This window comes from Trichosurus vulpecula, chromosome 5 (assembly GCF_011100635.1).
Source record: "Trichosurus vulpecula isolate mTriVul1 chromosome 5, mTriVul1.pri, whole genome shotgun sequence".
Classification (NCBI taxonomy): Eukaryota; Metazoa; Chordata; class Mammalia; order Diprotodontia; family Phalangeridae; genus Trichosurus; species Trichosurus vulpecula.
Genome location: NC_050577.1, coordinates 215,707,107 through 215,728,904, shown reverse-complemented (window position 1 = coordinate 215,728,904; position 21,798 = coordinate 215,707,107). Strand labels below are relative to the sequence as shown.

The window sequence follows — 21,798 nt, the reverse complement described above, 5'->3', positions numbered from 1 at the left end:
GGAATATAAGCAGATCATTCCTTATGGGCGATCTACATTACAACAGGTTTTCCTGGCAGCTTACCGAGGACAGCAGGTTTTCTTCCTGTTCTCTGCCAGGCTCAACAAATGGCAAGAGAAAAAAAAAAAGGTCCCAGCCTCCCCAGAAAAGGTTTTTATAGAGAGCTGTATTCCTACCCTGAAGTGGACCAAACCTTATAGGGAAACTCCTAGGCATATTCCTGAACCAGGAATGAACAAAGCTCAGGCTAGATCCTTCCTGGGATACCCTCTATCAAATCCCTTAAAACCAAACTGAATCAAACTAGGCACAGGCTCTCAAATCAACTAATACTCACTTCCAAATGCCACCACTCCTTCTTATCACCCAATTAGTCTCTGATATAATTAACAAGTCAATGGTAGCTCCTTGGAACTGATCACTTACCCACTTAAATAAACATTCTCCAACCTTCCAGAATTTCCTGCCATGTGTACATGGTGATTTAAAGCACAGACTACTCAGAGAAGAGATGAGAAAATATACCTCCTCTATTCCTTGGAGAAGAGTGGGGCTATGGGTGCAGAATGTCACATATGCTATTAGTCTACATTTTTAACAGAGAAAAGATGGGATGGACTGGTCGATGAGGATGCAGCCCTTAGAGCTGGCTCAGACTTGCCCTGTCTGATGAATTCTACAGAACATGGACTCTGCCTGTTTCCATTCTAACATATGCAGGCTTGTTGAACCTGCTTCTACTCATCAGTGACGTACCAGCTGGTACTGTGTGATAATGAAGAGTCTTTGGATTGGTTGAGGAGCTGGAAGGGAAAGGCATGGAAAGCATGAGCTGAAACTAAACGTGTCTACAAAAGGTTGCAGGAACTAGTCTTTCACTCTCACCTTTGGTGACTTTCAGGTCAGGAGGACTGCCATGAGTTGCTTGATAGAAGAGGATGTTTTTCCTCCCACCTGACCATCATGTGTACCTGAGCACATGGTGCCACTGTTTCTTTTGGGATTATTCTTTTCTGACCTTAGGTAGATGAGTATCCTGAGACAGAACTGATCAGGTGACCAGAAATTTCAGGAGATCCACCAAAGCTATAAGAAGTCACAACAGGAACCTAAATCAGTAATAAAGTCAAGTGGAGGAGTTGTTGGTGATTTAATTTTTTTCTCCCAGTTACATGTAAAAACAATTTTAACAATTTTTTTCAAATTTTGAGTTCCAAATTCTCTACCTCCCTTCTCTTCCCCCCCCCCCCGCCCCGCCCCCATTGAGAAGGCAAGCAGTTTGACACAGGAACACAGAGACTTCTCTGATGAGAGTACACCATGCTGGGTGGTCCTGTGCCAGTGTTTCCCATGTCACACAATCAATTCCTATGTCAAACTGTTTGCCTCAGTTTCCTTATCTGTAAAATAAGCTGGAGAAGGAAATGGCAAACTACTCCAGTATCTTTGCGAAGAAAACCCCAAATGGCGTCACAAAGTTCTTGGGTTCAAGGTCTTGACTTAATGAATTCATGAATTAAGTACAGAGGTAATGTCTGAGATGAGATTTGAATCCAGATGCTCAGATTCTAAAACCAGAGTTCTTAACCTTTTTTGTATGTCCTAGTTCCTAGGTTTGGAATCTGATGAAGCCTACAGACCCCTTCTCAAAATCACATTTGTCGCCTACGTTCATAATTGATGATAAATGCTAAATTTCAGTTAGACGTTAGTCAAAATAAAGATGTGATTTTTTTTATACCAACCTAATTCACAGAACCCCTGAAATCTATCTATGAAGATATTGGAGGTCTGCGGACCATAGGTTAAGAACCTCTGCCCTAGAATCAGCATGCTTATCAACAGGCTACACTGAGTCCATTCCATAAGTACATAATACGTAATATTACTCAAGACATTTTGCCAAGTCAATCAACAGTCTTTAAATCAAAGTTTAATTAATTCATTAATTCATTAAGTCAAGACCTTGAACCCAAGAACTTTGGGGATACTTTCAATCCAATGCCCTTAGCCTTAATCCTGGGAAGGGAAGGTAAAGTAAAGGGAGCAAGCATTTAATAAGTACTTACTATGTGCTAAGCACTTTACAAATATCTCATTTGTCCACTGTGGAGATTCAGTCTGGAAACTGCTACTTCACAAGCCATAACTACTGTAGACCCAGAAAAGAAAATTCTTAGCACCAAAGTCTTTGGCATCTTACTACTTGTTATAAAAGACCTTGTCAGCCCTCACTCAAAGTCCTTGGTCATTGAGACAGACCACTGACCCACTTTATTGGTTATTGCTAGCCTAACATTACAATAATAAATCAGACAGTTAGGTGACACAGGGGATAGGATGCTGGACTTGGCGTAAGGAAGACCTGAATTCAAATCTGGCCTCAGACACTTAATAGCTGTATGGCCCTAGGCAAGTCACTTCACCCTGTTTGCCTCAGTTTCCTTATCTGTAAAATGAGCTAGAGAAGGAAATGGCAAACTACTCCAGTATCTTTGGCAAGAAAACCCCAAATGGTGTCAAAAAGAGATTCCAAAGAGGTCTCCTAAGGATGTCTTTCCTTGTTTTCTTCACAAGCAGCCTTATTATTGACTGATTTTTTAAAATCCCTGCAGCCTTTCCTTGTGAGTTAGCCGTTTAGTAATTCCTCACACCATTGGGATTACCCAATGCATTTTAGATCTGAGAGAACAGAAATATTCTATTGACCGCTTCACTAGCTAAGAGGTATTTCTTTCTTGACAACCCATCTCAGAGTACTCCAAATTCATTTTTTTTCTTCAGAGGGAAACATGCTCCCTTTCCATAGCTTATTGTATATATATATATATATATATATATATATATATATATATATACACACACACACACAGAGAATCCTCTATTACCACTTATAATTATTATATATTATTATTTAACATTACCATGATAGCTCCCACCTTTACTGAGGGTTTTGCCAAACTCAAATTACATGCTTTTAAATTTAGTTACTGTGTCTATTTTTAATTCTACTTCTCTATTTAGAGCAGGTTAATCAGGAAAAGCATTCTGGTGCAGTACATTAACAGTAGGAAGAAGCCCGGTAAGGTTCAAATCCCATCTCTGCCAGTTACTAGCCATTGGAGTTTGTGGACTGGTCACTAACCAACCACAACTCTCCTCGGACCCAGAATTTGCAAACCTCTCAAACTTATAAAGCCACCTCCGAGTCTGAACACATTTACCCTATTTACAAGAACCCCGTTCAGTCACCTGCTCAGGAAACACAAAACAGAGGGCTTTGGGCGTTAGGTAGACTAGTTGAGTTTACATTCTCAGCAGGGTTGGTCATAGGGAGGAGGAGAGAACCTTGGAGGGAAGAGTCAAAGCAAAAAGTGTACTAGACGATGCACAGGAGCATGGAAGCCAACAGGTCGAGGCAAAACCCCATCTATCCTATTAGCTAATGGTTTCCATTGACTTCTCCCCTCACCACCTTTAGCTGAGGGAATATGTGGAGTGACTGACGACTCAGGGCTTATCATATCATTCTAAAAGCAAAGTTCTTTCCATTCTAGGTCACCAATGCCTCCAAAGCATCCATGTAGTCACTGGAATGGCAACTATGAGCATGGACCATAGGATTGCTTTCCCTTCCCAATGTGTAAAATAGGAATTTGGACAAATCAAGGGTTAATCTGGAGTCTATGAAATTTGTCCTTTTTATTCAATATTTTTATTTGTTATTCAGTTGTTTCAGTTGTGTGCTACTCTTGGTGACATTTGGAGTTTTCTTGGCAAAGATACTGGAGCAGTTTGCCATTTCCTTCTCCAGCTCATTTTACAGATGAGGAGACAGAGGCAAACAGGCTTAAGTGACTTGCCCAGGGTCCCATAGCTAGGAAGTATCTGGGGCTGGATTTGAATTCAGGTCTTCCTGACTCCAGGCCCAGTGCTCTATCCACTCTGCCCCCTAACTGGCCCCAATATTTTTATAATTGTATTTTAATCAGCCACATGGAGGATACTTCTAGGACAATCATGATGAGCTATAATGGAGCATTCATGGACATTCTGTAATTGGTTCTGGTTGGGATAACCACGTTTTGAAAGGGAGCCTCTTTGGCTTCTGGGTCATTTTTCAGTCATGTCCAACTCCTTATGACCCCTTTTGGGATTCTCTTGGCCTTGAATTTAGGACTGGCTTTAGAAACATTCAAAAAGGCTTGTCAGCACCAGTCATCTCTTCCAAAGAGCCTTGGTAATGATCACTTACAGAATGGAACGTGGGCCTGCTATTTCACATGGAAGGAAAGAAACAAAATGAGCATTTATTAAGCACCTACTGTGTGCCAGGCACCATGCTAAGCACTTTACACATATTTCATTTGCAAATCCCCGGGAGGTAGATGGTATTATTATCCTCCTCATTTCACAGATGAAGAGACTGAGGTTAACTGATGTAGGTAGTGAGTGTCTGAGATCAGATTTTAACTCAGACCTTCCTGACTCCAAGGCCAGTGCTTATAGTACCACCTAGCTCCCTGGGCCAGCTAATGTAAGAACATCCTGGGTGGGGGAGTTAAAAATCTCAGGTACGCCACATGCCAAGGTTAGGTAGACTACATTTGATCCATGAAGTCGCTGTTTGCCTCAGTTTACTCACTTGTAAAATGGCAAACTACTCCAGTATCTTTGCCAAGAAAACCCCAGTTGGGGTCACAGAGACTCAGAAACAACTGAAAAACGACTCAAAGGCCAAATCTGAACATCCAGCCTCTTGATTTCCAGCTTCACTAAATATTGGACTGGATTTTCACAGTCCCTTCTAGCTTCAAAAACCTATGATTCCATGGTAATCCCACTATACTAGTCCTGCTAAATTCTACTTTATTTCCATTTAATCCAAATCTTCGATTTAAGTTAAGCTACTGACTATATTTTGCCCCTGTGACAATCTTTCTCCAACACTTCTGTTGTGAAAATGAGACTTTTCCACTCAATAAAATACGGCACCAAATCTATCAGGAAGATATGCATAATAAAGACAGATCTAGTACATAGGAACACTGAGGAAAAACAACAAACCTTAACTCCTTCCTCTTGACTTGGAGGTGACCCTGGGTTCTCAAGGCAGAGTACAAACTCTATGTTGGCTCTACCAAGCTGGAGAGGTTTTAAGTAAAGGCACAGAAATGGACTGTGTCTTGATGCATAAATTTACAGACATCTCCACTCCAAACGTTCAAATGCTCTATTTGTGCCTAATCTGTGGTAGCGCCTTCCAGGGCCCATAGGTCTGATCAGTCACACTGTATCTTGACCCCAACATCGAGATGTCATTTTGAGCCTCTTCTGGCATGAAGGTCAACAACCAGTTATCTCAGGACTAAGCCCTAAGAACAAAGTTCAAAAAGGCTCTTTTTGGTGAGTTGGCCACTAGATGAGGATTTTAATTTATTTATTTTTCAGCTTGGAGTCCTAAGATCTGAGCTCATAGCCTGACTTTGCTAAAACCTGCGTGAACTCAAACACTTATCTAATGTCTGGGCCTCATCTGTAAAATGAGGAGGGGATGGGAGTTCAAGAGACAAAAAGAAACATACATTTTCCGACTCCGTGTATTTGTCACAAAGGGTTTGTTTTTCTTTCTTTTAGAGAAGAGTGGGTAGGCAAAGAAGGATAGGTGTGGGATAGAAGAAAAGAAGGGGTGGAGAGGGGAGTGGAAAAGGTTGAAGTTATGGACACTTAAAGTGCTGGTCTTAACTCTCTACAACTTGGGCTGAATTTTGATTTGACAAAGAAGAAAAGAGTTTTTTAAAAACATGATCACACCCCTCGCTGCTATTGTTCATTTCTGCCAAAAAGTCAACACTGGTGCCTGCAAATGATGACTCAGTCTTAGGGGCCCCACTACTCTGGGCAGGCCGGTGTGCAAATTCCTACTTTAAAATTCCAGGCATTCTAACCTGGCTCAGTCCTGGGTCTCGACCGGAGTCTTTGTTTGCCTCGCATTTGTACTCACTTTGGCCACAAGAGGGGGCCAGGATGGCTGGCATTTTTCAAATCTTAAACCAATGAAAATGAGAAAAACAATCGGAGACACGTGGGGCAGGGAGGATGGGGAGGAGGGATGGGCGGGGTAGTTGTGGCACAAGCTGCTTTGCTAGAGTGGAAGATGGATTATTCTGTGTTTAAGGAACCAGAAATAAGAAGCAACTTCTTAAGCTACCCAGCAAGGACTCAGATTCAGTTAAATAAACCACTGGGGCATGCTAGAAGACCAGGACTGGGGGGAAGGTGGGGAGAGGGCAGGGGGAAAACAGTCATAACCGTGCCCGTGGGCTGTCTGCTCTCCCTGCCACCAAGATTGTACCAGTCATCCAGCAAGCAGCCCTTGGGAAGCAAATTGTGAGCATATGCTGTGTGCCAATGCCAGCTCTGTGTGTGTGTGTGTGTGTGTGTGTGTGTGTGTGTACATGTAGGCTGGACAGCCCAGCTTCCACACCGTTTTTCCCACTTATTTCATTCCCAAGTTTGACTGTTGCTATACCAAAACGGAATGTGTGTGCGCGTGTGTGTGTGTGTGTGTGTATGAATAAATAGAATGCATTGCTGGAGATGCAGTTTTATACTATCCCAAGACAGAGGACAGGAATTTTACACTGAGAAGATGCCAGAAATAAGATCACAGGACATGGGATCATACATTCAGAATCAGAAGGAAACTTAGAGGTCATCTAGTCCAGCATCCTTAATTTATTATTATTTTTTTTAATTTTGTGGTTTTATTGTTATTGTTCAGAACTGTGATATCATCAGGTAGGGGACTCCTGGTGCAGAAATTCCTTGCATTGGTGCAAATCTGTATCTCTTCTATAATTTATAGCCAATAATAATAACAATGATATATAACATTTTTGTTGTTCCGTAGTGTCTGACTCTTCATTGATCCCATTTGGAGTTTTCTTGGCAAAGAGTAGTTTGCCATTTCCTTCTCCAGCTCATTTTACAGATGAGGAAACTGAGGCAAACAGGGTTAATGACTTGCCCAGGGTCACAATGCTGCTAGTGTGTGAGGCCCAATTTGAACTCAGGAAGATGAGTCTTCCTGACTCCAAGTGCAGCACAGTATTCACTGTACTACCTAGCTATCCTGTTGGGGAGATGAAGGGAGGAAGGGAGGAAGGGAGGGAGGGAGGGAAAGAAAGGAAGAAAAGAAGGAAAGAAGGAAGGAAGGAAGGAAGGAAGGAAGGAAGGAAGGAAGGAAGGAAGGAAGGAAGGAAGGAAAGAAGGAAGGAAGGAAGGAAGGAAGGAAGGAAGGAAGGAGGGAAGGAAAGTAATAAAGGACCCTGTCCTCAAGAGGTTCATAATCTAATGGGGAGACAAGATACAAACAACTATGTACAAATGAGATATATTCAGCAGGAAAGCACTAAGATTAAAGGGAGATTGGGAAAAGCTCATAAAAAGTGGGCTTTTAGCTAAGACCTGAAGCCTAAGATATCTAAACAATCCGTGACTCTGTGATTCTAAGCTACAGTAGGTCTGTTGAGACCACATGCTTCCTTATAGCCCAATGTAACATCAGTGTCACTAAGTTGTGTAGGTTTGAGATCTGATCACCTTAGCCAAACCAATAAACTTTTATTAAGTAACTACTATGTGCTTGGCACTGTGATAGGTGCTAGAAACATAAAGCCCCTTTCCCCCCTTCCCCCCCCAAAAATTCCAGGAACGTTCCACTGAATTTAGAGGACATGGAAACAAAAGTATGCGATAAGGCTAATGCAACAGTAACCTGAATTAAGAGAGGCCCGGTCTCTAGTATGAATGAATAAGAATCCTGCTGTATATACGCACTCTGCCCTGGTCAGATTACATTTGGAGTACAGTGTTCAAAGCAACTTTGAGAAACTTAAGAACTCTGATCAAAGCAATGGCTAGACAGGATCCCAGAGGACCAAGCATGAAACATGCTACCCACCTTTTGACAAACTGGTGTCTCCGTGTGCAGAAGAAGTCCAATATTTTCAGACAAAATCAGTGTGGAAATTTGTTTGGCTTGATGGTGCATATTTGTTTCAAAGCTTTTGTTTTTCTTTTTAGAAAGAAGGAAGGAGGGAGCAAGGCAGGAAGGAAGAGAGGGAGAGAAAAAGGAAGAAAAGAAGGAAAGAAGGAAGGAAGGAAGGACGGAAGGAACGAAGGAAGGAAGGAAGGAAGGAAGGAAGGAAGGAAGGAAAGAAGGAAGGAAGGAAGGTTGGTTACTGAACCATTTTTTAATAGGAGAAAAGGAAGAGCAGAAAGAATGACAAAAAGGACAGCATTGAAAGAAACAAGTTGACTTTGTTATATACTTAAAAACAAAAGCAAGTTCTTCATGATAGAGATTCACTATTTCATGTACAATCATTTGTTTCTGTTCTTTTATGTAAATGGACATCCTCATTTTAGTTGTTTTGTTAGTGGCAGAATTTTTTAAACGGAGAAAAATAAATGAAGAAGTAAAAAAAAAAAAAGTAGTATTGGGTCCAGCTCTAGATGCCACATTTTATGGAACACATCTAGAGGACGGTGACCAGAATAACGAAAGTCTTCTAGATCAAGCCATGAGAATCAGGAGAAGGATCCAGCAATATTTAGGCTAAAGAAGAAAAGCCTGGGGTCTTAGTTGTTTTCAGGTATCTGAAGAACTGTCACGTGAAAGAGGGACTAGATGTTTTCTTCTTGGCCCCAGAGGGCACAACCATAGGAAATGGGAGTTGGTTACAAAAAAGGACATTTAGGCTTGGTGTCAAGACAAACTTCCTAACAATTGTAACTGTCCAAAAGTAAAATGTGCTCCACTTTATCAGGGACATTCCAACACAGCCTGGATGAACTTCAGTCTGGTATATGGTAGATGGGATGCTTGTTAAGAAAAGGGCTGGAGTTGGCAACCTCTGAGGTCCCTTGAAACATTGAGATCTGTAATTCTGTGATTCCCTGAGATCACTTTCTTGGATCCTCTGACTTCTTGTTTCTCCTTCCTCTGAATGTTTCTAGCACTGGAGTCAGAGCTAGGAAATCCGACCTCCTCTCTTTACTCACCAAGTCTATCTTTTATCTGGACTTTAGTTTCCTCAACTTAAAAAATGAGTATTGGTTCACATGTTCTCTCAAAGGTCTCTTCCAGCTCTGATACTCTGATTCCATTGTGGCCCAAGAGCCGACATAATCTTGAGGCAGTATGATATAGAGGAACAAGAGCTCCCCTAGAAGTGAAAAAGGCCTGGGTTTGAATCCTACCTCGGACTCATGTGACTCTTGGCAAACCATTTGATCTCTCAGTGCTTCCAGGCAAGTCTCTGAAATTCCTATTTGCAGAAAAGTTGCTGATCTGGGGTGGGCCTAGGGATTTCCAGAGCTTTTCCAAGGCAGGCTGCCCATGTTTTCTGAGCTCACCATGCTGCATGAAAAAGGATCCAGGACCAGTTCCCCAGTACTCCACTGGGTGGTCTCCTGGCTCAGTACCATCTACTCCTTGGTGAGAAACACCCTGATCATGAAGTTGTTTTGAGTTCTTTTTTAAAGTAACTTTCTCATTAATCATTGCTTTGTCCCTGTTTCAAAACACGGAGCCTGAACTCTTAAATTATTGCTTCATTTTCATAGTGTCTGGCACAAAGCAGGTGCTTAACAAAAGCTCACTGGATTAGGGGTGCAGTAGAAAGGGCATTGGCTCCAGAGTTAGAGGACCAAGGTTCAAATCCTGTTTCTGTCACTTACTACCTCTGTGATCTTGGGCACATCCTCCCTGGGTGTGACCTTCATTTGTTTAAAAGGGTTGGACTAGAAGGTCTCTGATGTCCCTGTCAGCTGAAATCAAATTGAACTTTGAGGACAGCTTTGTTAGATCCTTGAATATAGGAGGCTCTCACAAAATGTTTAATGAGTTAACTGAATTAAAAGAGAGAGAAGGAGGAGGAAGAGAAGGAAGAGGAGAGAGATAAGGAAGTCATGCAATAAACATTCCTTTCTGGGATTTGCTATGCAAACATCATTTTTTTTCCTTTTAATATTTTACTTTTTCCCTAATTACATGTTAAAACAATTTTTAACAGTTGTTGAGTTTTTTTTGAGTTCCAAATTCTATCCCTCCCTCCTTCCCCTCCCCACTCCAAGATGGTAAGCAATACATGTGCAATCCTGTAAAACATTTCCATATTGGAGAAGACACAAACGGCAACAAAATGAAAGAAAGCGAGAAATAGCATGCTTCAGTCTGTATTCAGACAATATCTGTTCTTTCTGTGGAAGCTGTGTGGGACAAAAACCCACTGGCTCAAGTAAGAAAAACCAGAGATGTCTTGGTTTCTTGAGGTAGAAAAAAAACAGAAGCTTTATTTGATCAAGTCTCAAGAATTGGGCATCTCTCACTACCAGGGCAGAGATAGCAGTGAAGAGAGGCAAGGAGCAGGGAGGCAAGCAGGGAGATATATACCCTTGTACAAACAATTCTAAGAAATGCCACCCCAGAGGCTGGACCCCATTTTGGAGACCAGTGGCCTCACAATCTAACCAGGAATAAGTTTTTACCCAATACAAGCACAGAAACTACAGAATTACCTTATAAGGAAACTTTAATGCTAAGATGGCCATTTGTAAGTAGGCTAGGGGAGGGGGAGAGGGGAATATCATCTGGTTTCCCTGAAATCATATGATTTACAGGAAAATGAAACTTAGGCCTGGTGAGGTTCACATCCTAACTAAATTTGTGCTATCTCTATTTGAATATTGCCTTGCCTGAGTTATTCATAGGGAAGCTTTCACAATCTTGTATTCCATTCACGATTGAGGTGACATCTATAAATCTAAAGAAGGAGGAGGAGAAAGACATTCCTAAAGGCTAAATAATCAGATTCCCACAGACTCAAATTTATCCCATTTCCCCCTTCTCTAAATATTGATTCTCAAATGTTTTAGATATAAATACATATGTACATATATATATATATATACATATACCCTGTGAATTCTTCACACTTTGTTCTCTCACTACCTCACACAAAGCGGATAGTATCTTTCATCATAAGTCCTTTGGGATTGTCTTGGATCATTGTATTGCTGAGAATAGCAAAGTCATCCACGATTCTTCATCATACGATATTGCTGTTACTGTATACAATGTTCTCCTGGTTCTGCTCCTTTCACTCTGCAACAGTTTATGTAAGTCTTTCCAAAACATCTGTGTGACCTCTGTATGTGCCTCAATTTACTCATCTATATAATAGAGGCAGTAATACTTGCTTCTTGGTCTTTCACAAGCCTAGGATGGAAAAGCACTGAATTTAAAATCAAGGAGCTGGGGGTTCAAATACTGACCCTACTTCTCGGTACTTGTGTAATCCTGGGTAAGTCTCTTAATATCTCTGGATCTCGATCCTCTCCTGCAGAAGAGATTGTGTAGTGCTGTGGAAGGAGACCTTATCTTGGAGTCCAGGGCATGAGTTCGAATTCCTACTCTGCAGCTTACTGCCCATGTGACCTGTCCTCTCCCTACCCCACACCCCTTCCTCAGTATGCTAGTCACCTCATCTCTTTGATCCTGAGGAGCTGGATTAGATGCTCTCTCTCACATCAAGAGGAAAGTGTGGTCCAGAGAAATTGGGATTTATCTCAGGTCACATGGACAGTGCCAAAGGTGGCATTTGAAAGGGAAAGGGTGAACATGCAGGAGCCAATGTTCTTTTCACTATGCCATGCTTGTGGAGGGGGACGGAGGAATTATTGGGTCTCTTATGTCCCTTCTGACTCTAAATCTATAAACTTATGACAACCTCCCCCCAAACACACACACACTATTACTATCTGGGTAACTCTGAGCATCCTCTATCAATTGAGTCTGATATATTTGCCTTGCCTAAACCTACCAGATTCCAGTGAAGAAAACCTTTCGTAATCCTTAAAGCAACACAGAAGTGGGAGCTCACAAATACCAACAAACACAAATGTAAGACGACCTTCTTCCCCTAATGGCCTTCGTGTTATTTTTCCTCTAAATATAGCCGTGTCCTCAGAGACTGTCTGATAGATATCCCAACTTAACCTATCACTGTCTGATGGTGGAGGATTTGTTTCATTCCCGATCTTAAACCCAATTGGTCTCTCCTTTCCCTTCCTTTTTAGGAAGAAGAGTAACAGGTGGGTGACCTCCGTGTTCCCTGGCTACTGCAGATGCAGGCCCCTTCTCCGGTCCCCTGGGGGGTATTGGAGATCACGATTCCACATATATCTTCCTGATGGTATAGTTGCCAGTTCTTAGTCTGCAGAATATAGGACACAGTCTCAAGCCTTTCCAGAGTTCCCCTACTCCCCCACCGCCACCTCTGAAGTTGGGTGTTTCCTCCCTCCTCAAATTGTCCACCAGAATCTCATCTTTGTCTCCATGGCTCTCTACCTGGTTTTATACTTACCTTAGAGCCAGCTAGGTGGTGAAGTGAATAGAGTGCTGAGCCTGGAGTTAAAAAAAACCAGACTTCAAATCTAATTTCAAATACTTACTAGCTGTGTGACCCTGAGCAATTACTTCATCTCATTTGTTTTAGTTTCCCCATCTGTAAAATGGGGATAATACACGCACTGAGCTTCTAGGAATGGCATGAGGATAAAGAGATCCTATTTGCAAAGTATCTAGTAAGTGCTTATTCCCTCCCCCTTCTCCGGGTCTATTTGTGGAATTCCTCATTTGTCTCCGTCCTCCAAGTAGAATGTAAGCTCTTTGAGCAATTGAATCTTTTTTTTTTTAAATAACTGGGTCCTCAATGCCCTAGAAGTATCTTGCTCAAAGTAGGTGCTGAATAAATCATCACTATCTAGTGGAAAACATGTCTGTTGGTATATGAAGTCAGAGGACCTGGATTCATATCCAGCTCTCCCACTTTGGGCCTCGGTTTCCTGGTCTGTAAAGTAAGGTGGGGAGAGAGTGTCAGATTAAATGGCCTTTAAGTCTCTTCTAGCTCTAGATGGATTGATAGCAAGTCACTTGATGCCTCAGAGTCCCAACTTCCTTATTGGTAAAATTAGGGGGTTTGAGAAAGTTAGTCTCTCCAAGGACTGAGATTTTCCACCACTGTTACTGGAGAAGGTGGGCCCTTTGTATTGTTACATATATTAATGTAATTAATATCAACATGGCCTCATACATGCATCTCAAATTCTTTGTTTCCAAAACAGAACCTATCTCTCCCATCTTCCGAACTTTCCTATTACTGTTGAGGGGACCACCACCCTCCAGTTTAGTGAATTGCATGAAATCCAATCCAGCAAAAGTCTACCTCTTTTCTCTCCCCATCTTGACTGTCCCAAAGGGAAGGTCTCTCCCTCCTCTGAATTCTAATAGTACAACAAATTTTTATAAGTAGCTACACACTGTCTTGTGACATCTCATTGACCTGTTACTTAAATTGGTATTAACTTTCCATCTGTTTATTTGCTTTTCCAAGCAGTTTATAACTTTGACAGTAGAAGCATCATCTTACAATGACTTCTGCTGTTTCCCCATAGTGCCCTGAATACAGAAGGACCTCAGGAGAGTGGTATGTCTGCTTTCATTAACTGCCTGCAAAGGCATGTGTCTAACTGAACTCAGATACCAGACCATTATATTTCTCGACCAGGTCAAACGCAGAAAAAGGCCTTGAAATGTGAGGCAGGCCTGAATACACCCGACATATGGTAGCCACATGATGGGAACTCAACAGCCCTGCTCCAGGGGGAAAATTTTAACTTTCTTGCTGCTGATATGCCAACTCACCCAATCCGTTTCTTTTTTTTCAAATGATAACATAATTCCTATGTAGCCCTATCTCTAATATTTCACATTATCATCTAAAAGAACTTAGAGAAAAGCCTTGCATATATGGGGGGGGGGGGAGAGCATTATTATCCCCGTTTTATAGATGAAGAAAATAAGGCTGAGGCTGAGAGATTACGTGATTTGTCACATGACTAGTAAGTGTCTGAGTCCGAATGAACTCCACTGTTCTATCCACTGTACCACCTAAAGGCATCTCCTCTGTGGGAGGACACGGACAAGAGGGACACAGGAAGAGAGGGAGTAGATGGGGTATGATATGTACTGTTAGAGCCAGTACCCACATGGAGATTTGAATCCATTGAGGATGCTGAAATAGTAACCTCTTAGTCTCTTCCACCCCCTACTCCACCCTATACCACTGAAACCCTATTAGTATTATGTACACACATGTATAATACATATGCACATACAGACAGTTCTCACTTTTTGTAAACTCACATTACAAAGGCAAAGAATTCTGAAAGGCATCTGCATTCCAAAAAATAAAAAAATCCCTATTTACTTTACAATACTGTGCTCTTCCTCTCCTCCTTCCCTTCTGCTAGGCACTCAGCCTGTCCCCTTACTCAAAAGTGACCAGTGGCAGCGATCACTGCCAGATGGGGGGTGGGGTGGGGTTGGCTTAAGACCACCAAGAAAGGAGACCTTTGCACCACCCTGCTCATGTGCCCAGCCCCTGTCTTCTGTCTGTCTGTGTTGCAGTATCACATGGCTATCCCTGGCCCCCATGTCCCTTCTCCTGCTCTGATTATGTCCCCAGCCCCTATGTGTCCTTGAACCATGTGCTGCCCCCTCCCTCAATGGGTCAGTGGTCCCCTTGCCTGCCTGCCTCCCTCCCTTCCCCACTTCTAAGGACAAATTCCAATTACATAAAAATTGCTTTAAGTCTGCAGAACTGTCTGTATGTGATTAGAACAGCATGTCCTAATGGGTACATTTCAAGCTCAGCATGTCCAAAACAGAGCTTATTTTCTATCTTCTCCAAACCCTCACCTCTTTCAAACTTTCCTATTTCTGCCTCTGATGGCACTACCCAGGCTCACAACCTGGGGGTCAAATTCGACTGTGCACTTGCACTCCCTCCATATTGATACATATTGTGGTTTCTACCTTCATATCTCTTGGACCTATCTCCTTCTTATCCTCGATAAACTGCCACCACCGTGATCACCTGGATTATTACAATTGCCTCCTAAATAGCCTCCCTGTCTCAAGTCTCTCCTCGCTCCAATCCCTCCTCCGGCAGCCAGTGACTTTCTTGAAGCATAGGTCTCCCTACGTGATCCATCTACTCAATAAACTTTTAGCTCCCTATCATCTCCAGAATTACATATTAAGTTCTGTTTGGCATCCAAACCTGGCCCTTTCCTACCTTCCCAGTCTCCTGGCACTTCGCTCTTCTCCCAATTCTGGATCTTCCCCATGATGTAGCTACAGCAGCCTGCCTACTGCTCCAGCAGACCATAGCCCAGCTCCCAACTCCTCACCTTTGCACCATGCTTGCCCCTCACTCCCAACTCTTAAATGTTTTGGCTTCCTTCAGGCCTCAGTGCTCCTGCCACCTTAGGCTGGAGACGGGGCCCAGGCCCAGGCCCAGGCCCAGGGGCTCTCAGATCACCTTCCATCTACTCTGTAGTTACTTACATGTCTCTCCCCAACAGAATGTGAGGTCCTTGAAGGCAGGGACTATTCTTTGGTTTTTTTTTTCTTTGTATCCTCAGTACTTAGTACAGTAATCAAATCAAAATGCCCTTTGATCACTCATTTAAACAACTGCATAGCAATCACCATCCATTTTATAACTGCCAAACAAGTGTCCAGTCCCAGTGATTTTTATGTGCACCTAAATTTTTAAAAGGATTGTAAGCTTTTATTTTATAAAATAAATATGTTCACATCATAACTGCCAAACAAGCGTCCTTCCCAGTGACTTTCATATACACGTGTAAATTTTTTAAGAGGATCATAGGTTTTTATTTTATAAATATTTTCACAGTACACAATTCACAGTTTAGTGTTCTCTGAGGACTTAAGAGGAGACTACCAGTATTCTCAAAAATAACTAATCCAGTCATTTTGCTGCATTGTCATAAATTTAAAAAAAGGCACGCCGGCCTGCGTGGTTTATAATTTGAATCTCTGTTCCATTTCATCTGCGATCACCTCCGCGATGGCCAGCGAGGCGGTGGCGGCTGGGGAAGGGGCGTTTCTCACGTGGAGGACGCGGGCCCCTAGAGCCCCCACGCCCCCGTCGAACACAAAGTCCTCCACAAGGTTTCCGTAGCTGTCCAGGGCCTGGGCTCGAACTCCCGAGGGGCCTCTGATCACGTCCTGGATGGTGATCTCGGGGATGAACATCCTCAGCTGCGTGATGGTGGCAGGGAGGTAGAAAGCTCGGTACATCTCCCCGAGGCCGAAGGCCACATTGCGGAGGGCCAGGCGGAGCAGGCCGCTGTTGCAAAGGGCCTCCCACGTGTCCAACGCCGAGAAGTCCAGCGGGCCGTAGCCCTCGCGCTTGAAGGCTAGGACGGCGTTGGGTCCGAGCCAGACGCTGCCGTCCATCCTGGGCGTGAAGTGGACACCTAGGAAGGGAAAGTCGGGGTTGGGGACGGGGTAAATATTGCCCCGCACTAGGTGGGTCCTGTCGGGTCGGAGCTGTAGGTAGTCCCCGCGGAAGGGCACAATGGCAGGCTCGGTGCTGCAGCCGCTCATCCGGGACACGCGGTCCGAGTGCAGCCCCGCGCACGTGACCACAAACCTCGAGTGCACGTGGGAGCCGCTGGCGCTGCGCAGCACCACGGGGGCCCCGGGCCGGTCAGAGGCCAGCCGCATGCCTGTCACTTCAAAGCCGGTAAGGAGGGAGCCCCCGGCCTCGCGTAAGTCCTCAGCGAAGGCGGCGGCCACGCGCGAGTAGTCCACGATGCCCGTGGAGGGGCACTCAAGGGCCAGCAGGCCCTGGCAGTGGGGCTCGCGGGCGCGGATGTCGGGCGGCTGCAGCAGGCGCAGGCCAGGCACCTGGTTCTGCAGGCCTCGCTCGTGGAGCGCCCGCAGGCGGGGCAGCTCCGTGGGCCGCACAGCCACCACGAGCTTGCCGCAGCGCCGGTAGGCTAGGCCCCGCTGGTCGCAGTAGGCATAGAGAAGGCTGGCACCGCGCACGCACAGCCGGGCCTTGAGCGAGCCTGGCGTGTAGTAGATGCCGCTGTGGATGACGCCGCTGTTGTGGCCCGTCTGGTGCCGCGCCACACCGGCCTCCTTCTCCAGGACTAGCACGCGGAGGCGCGGCCGCCGGAGCAGCAGGGCCCGGGCTGCGGCAAGGCCCAGTATCCCCGCCCCCACCACCACCACGTCGGAAGTGTCCCGGCTGCCACCGGGCTGCGGCTCTGAGCCGGCTAGGCCCCGGGTCTGAGCTAGAGGGCCCAAGCCCCGGACAAGCCTAGCCAGCACGGCGCTCCTCGGAGCCAACATGACGACCTTGAGAGGTAGCACCATGGCCCTCGAAGGCCTAAGTGTGCCGGAAGTGAGGCTGCACCTGGCCATGACTTCCGGTGGGTAGGCGTGAAAGGCTTAGCGGAGCCTTGAATTAAGCCTTAGACGGCAGCGTAAGCACCAGCTCCTCGTTAGTATAGTGGTTAGTATCCCCGCCTGTCACGCGGGAGACCGGGGTTCAATTCCCCGACGGGGAGAGTGGAGATCATTTTTTGCTAGACCCAGAAGCGATATAAATTTATTTTCTAGGAGAAATTACCGAGTGGCGCACTAGTGATTAAAGTATGGGCGTCCTATGCTGCGCTTGTCAAAACAATTCAAAGTCGGAGAGGGAGAGTCTGCGGGCGCCCACTGCGCTCACACAGGAAGGGGGCGGGGGCACGGCGGCCGCGAGGCCACCCGCAGTAGCCAGTACAAAGCCGGGAACCTAGGCGCGGGCCTTTGGCCGGCGGGGGCGCGCGCGCACCACCGGGAGGGGCGGGGTAGGAGCTCGGGAGCGCGCCTCGGACGGGCGGGAAGCGCCAGGAGCCACCTCCCTCCCGCGGAGAGTGCAGGGTGGAGACTCACTCCTCCTTCTCTTCCGCCGCCCCCGGGCTGGGGGAGTCGGACGCTCGGATGGGGGCCTGGGCCCTTCCCCACCGCAGCCAGGCCAAGAAGGAGCGGGAGCAGCCGGCTCGGCTCGGCGTCCCTGCCTCGCCGGAGGGCGGCATAACGAGGGGGCCCGCGCGCACTGCGCAGGCGCAGGCGCGAGGGCGGGGCGGCGAGGCGAGGTGGGGTGGTGAGGCTCTAAGATCCTGCGGGCGACACAGCCCAGCAGGACCTCGTGGCGCAACGGTAGCGCGTCTGACTCCAGATCAGAAGGCTGCGTGTTCGAATCACGTCGGGGTCAAGACTTTTTTAACTTGATGCTGGACATCCTTTTAACTAGAGTTCTCGAGCTGCCCCGCCGACCCATGTCCCTGCGGGTGGAGCGGGGCGCAACACCACAGTGAGGTGTTTACAAATTCCCCGATGGGGGGCCGGGGTGGGGGGGGTGGGCTGAGCAGGTAGACTGGCCAAAGTTTCCTGCCTAACTCTGCGGTCACTCCCTTAACAAACGAAACGCGTCTAGCGCAGCTCTGGGTCGGGGTCGCCCCATTCACCGGCTGCTCCGAGGCCGAGGCCCGCGAGTGGTGGTTGGACCGGAGAGATTCAGAACTCGGAAGGCGAGTTGCGGCCATCTTGAGGTCATCCAACGCTCGCCCCCCATTCCACCGGAGAGGCGAGGCTCGTTCTCTGTCCGGATGACCGCAGGCCCCCTATGAGCCCCGCAGGCCCTGAGCCCGGGGCTGGGCTGCTTTAGGGGGCTGCCCCTGGCGGCAGGGAGATCGGGGGCCTCTTCGCAACCCGAAGTTTCCACCGTGTTACGTACATGTGGTCGAAGAAGAGGGCGAAGAGAAAACTCGCGGGTTCCTGGCTGGTTTGTCACTCTGTGGCCGTGACCCCCACAGAGGGAAACTGATCAAAGAGCAAGACTCTGCCCTTCCCCCCCAACCCCCATCCAGATGTCCTCTCGTTAGAGTACGGTACCTCGTCAGGAGGGACTCAGGAGTTTTTGTTTGTATCCCTAGGACATGATAGACTTAATAAATCCTTGTTAAACAATTAGTAAATTAATCGACCTGAACTTTCCTGATCTTGTACCTGCCGTAACCCCACTCACCTGAGCAAAGAGCAGCCCGGGCATGGTCCCCAGAGGCATAGGGAGAGCTCAGGGCATCCTGTCCCATTGGATGCCCCGGGCTGGGAGCACCCTCTGGTAGGCTATCAGGGACTACCTCCTCTTGCCAAGATCTGAAGGCCGCAGTGCCCACAAACTGGCAACATTCTCTGGTCGTACTCCTTCCCTATCCCCTTCTCAGTTTAGCTTGAGAGGGTTAGTCCCAACCCCAGGATGAGAGGGTTGGTGGGCTGTCCTAACCTGTGAGCATCACTTGGAGTCACTGTCAAGGAGGTGTGGGAGAGGGAGGGGGCTCTACTCCCAACCTTTCCTCTCCTTTGCTCTTGAATATCTCCAGGCAAGACAGGTCGCCTCAGCTTTCACATAAAAAAGGGCATTTTCTCAGTAGGGAGGGATTGGCTCCTCAGTTTTCTCAGTTTTTTGGTTTGTTTGTTTGTTTGTTTTGTTTTTTTTGTTTGTTTTTTTTTGGTGATCTCTCGTCAGGTACAACAGATCCTGAGGGATGTAACGCTTGCTTTTGTCCTGAAGGTGGAATTTTTCTCCTGGTCCCTCTCTGTTATTCTGGATCATTAAATTTGACTTCTGCTTGTTGGTAAGGAGGAACAGTATACACAGGAGGAGAGGAATCCTGAATCTAGAATGAGTGCTGTCATTGGAGGACCTTAAGTTAAGTGCCTGTGTTTCACAAACTGTTGGGCCAGAGATCGGGAGCTAGACAGCAGCTTAGAATTTTCTAGCCTGGTCCCTTTGTTTTACAGATAGGGAAACTGAGGCCCAGGGAAGTGAAGGAACTTGCCCAAGGTTGCATTGGTAAATGAAGGTTTTGTGAGGTGCCTGGGGTAGACTAACCAGCTATAGAGCTAAATGCTCTATCTGAAGCTTCCCACTCTTTCCACTTAAACTGCCTCCCTATTAATAAGTTTGATTTTAGATGGCCTAGAAGTAAGAAGAGGGCTATGTTCCTAGGGAGGGCCATAATGGTATGGTCTGGGATTAATCTTTCAAATCACAGCCTTAATTATGATGTCAGTCATGCTGGTTATGTCACATGCTGGTTACATCTCTTCTAATATGGCTCCTTGTTCTGGAATGATCTGGGAGGTAAATGTATTCTAAGACTATTGGGCAAGAGGGATGCCAGGTTCTTTCTAGGACCTTATATGAAGGTCACTTTCTCCAGGAAACTGTCCCATATGAGTGATTCTGTCTAAAGCAATATGCTGATAGTCTCTCTTCCTACCTGTCTTCCACCCCTAGAACAGAAGTAGGTCCCAAGGAAGTGGTATACCACATTCCACACCCATAGCTCTTCACTTCTACAAAGAAGAAAGCTCTACACTTCTCCAAGGATATGTTTTAGGGACATGTTTTCTTGTATGGAAGAATTAAATTCAAAAATAATTCATTTCAATAAAAATAAGTCACATACTCTCTTTTTAAAACTAAACTGATTACATACTAAAAGGACAAGTCCCCCTCTACTCTCCCCCCTCCCCCAGCCAGGCCCTGGGACCCATCGATGTCTACTTTCCACTCAACTTGTACCACTTGAATTTAGTATCCAGCCCCTTGATGCCTCTTGAATACTAAACGTAGTAAATATTTTATTCTTTGTCAGAGAACATCTAGAACCCCCAAAGCAAATGTAGGATTCTTGTAGATTTGGGGTAAAAAGGCAATCAGGACTTAAAAGACTCAATCTCTGCTGATAGAATTTCAGGTCCCATGACAAGGAGGGATTTTTGCCTAAGGAGGTCTCCACTGGACCTATCCAATCACAGTGTACAGGCAGCTGCCTACCCATAACAGCTCTCCTACTGGAATTGATACTTGGTCTCTCATTTCTTTGATCTGTGAACTCAAACCTCTTTTACTTCTCAAAGAAAAAACATAAGAGGCAAGGTCGATGAAAAGTCATTCAACTCACTGAATAATTATAATATTATAATGAAAATTATAATATCATAATTATTAATGATAATGTCCAAGAAACTTAGCCCAGAAAAAAAAGACTTGAGAAAGAGCACCTCCCTCCTTTCTTGCAGAGTTTGGGGAGACTCTGGGTGTGTAAAACTATATTGGCAGGTTTGGTTGATGTGTTGATTGTTTTGCTGAACCACCTCTTTTTAATCTTTCTTTTCCTATTCTTTTTTTCAAGGTTAGCTTGATAAGGAATTGAGATAGAAGAATATATTCAGAAATGAATGTGATATAAAAATGAAAGATACTAATAATTTTTCTTGAATAGGGGAGAAAAAGCATTCAAAAGAAATCTACTCATTTATAGATCATGTTGAGTGGGCAAATTGTGCTTTGGAGAAGTGAGAGAAGTGTGAGAAAGGAAGAACAGAATCCAATAACAAAATTATTCCCTTCAAGGGAAGAAAATACAAAAAACTATATTTGAAATCAGCTATCCCCATAAGTAAAATTGCACCCTTTCTTCCTATCTTGCAGCATGTATTATCCCATTAAACTATTTTAATGTTATAAACTAAAATTATTTCCAAAAAATTTGGCATTTTTTCTCATCAAAAGAACAAAAAGCTTTCATTTTTATGTATTTGTGATATAAGTCTCATTCTCACCGTAACACTGTAACGTCTAAAGTATTTTCTCGACTAAGAAATTTGCGAGAGGCCTTACACATTTGGTTTGCAAAACAAAAAGATACTCGTATGGTGCCAAACACATATCCTACAACTGAGAAGTGCCAAGTTCAGACCTGTGCTTTAAGGATATCTCTTTGGCAAC

At 45.2% G+C, this 21,798-nt stretch overlaps 1 protein-coding gene and 2 non-coding genes across 3 annotated transcripts; 2 read left to right on the top strand and 1 right to left on the bottom strand.

Moving 5' to 3' along the window:
• Positions 1 to 15,804: 15,804 nt before the first annotated feature.
• L2HGDH (L-2-hydroxyglutarate dehydrogenase) lies at positions 15,805 to 17,327 on the bottom strand. The gene has a single exon (XM_036760709.1). It carries the CDS (start codon positions 17,325 to 17,327, stop codon positions 15,963 to 15,965), a length of 1,365 nt encoding a protein of 454 aa, XP_036616604.1. The 3' UTR covers positions 15,805 to 15,962.
• Positions 17,328 to 17,449: 122 nt separating this feature from the next.
• TRNAD-GUC lies at positions 17,450 to 17,521 on the top strand. Its single transcript has one exon. It is a non-coding gene; the product is annotated as a tRNA-Asp (tRNA).
• Positions 17,522 to 18,141: 620 nt separating this feature from the next.
• On the top strand, positions 18,142 to 18,213 carry TRNAW-CCA. The gene has a single exon. It is a non-coding gene; the product is annotated as a tRNA-Trp (tRNA).
• Positions 18,214 to 21,798: the final 3,585 nt, after the last annotated feature.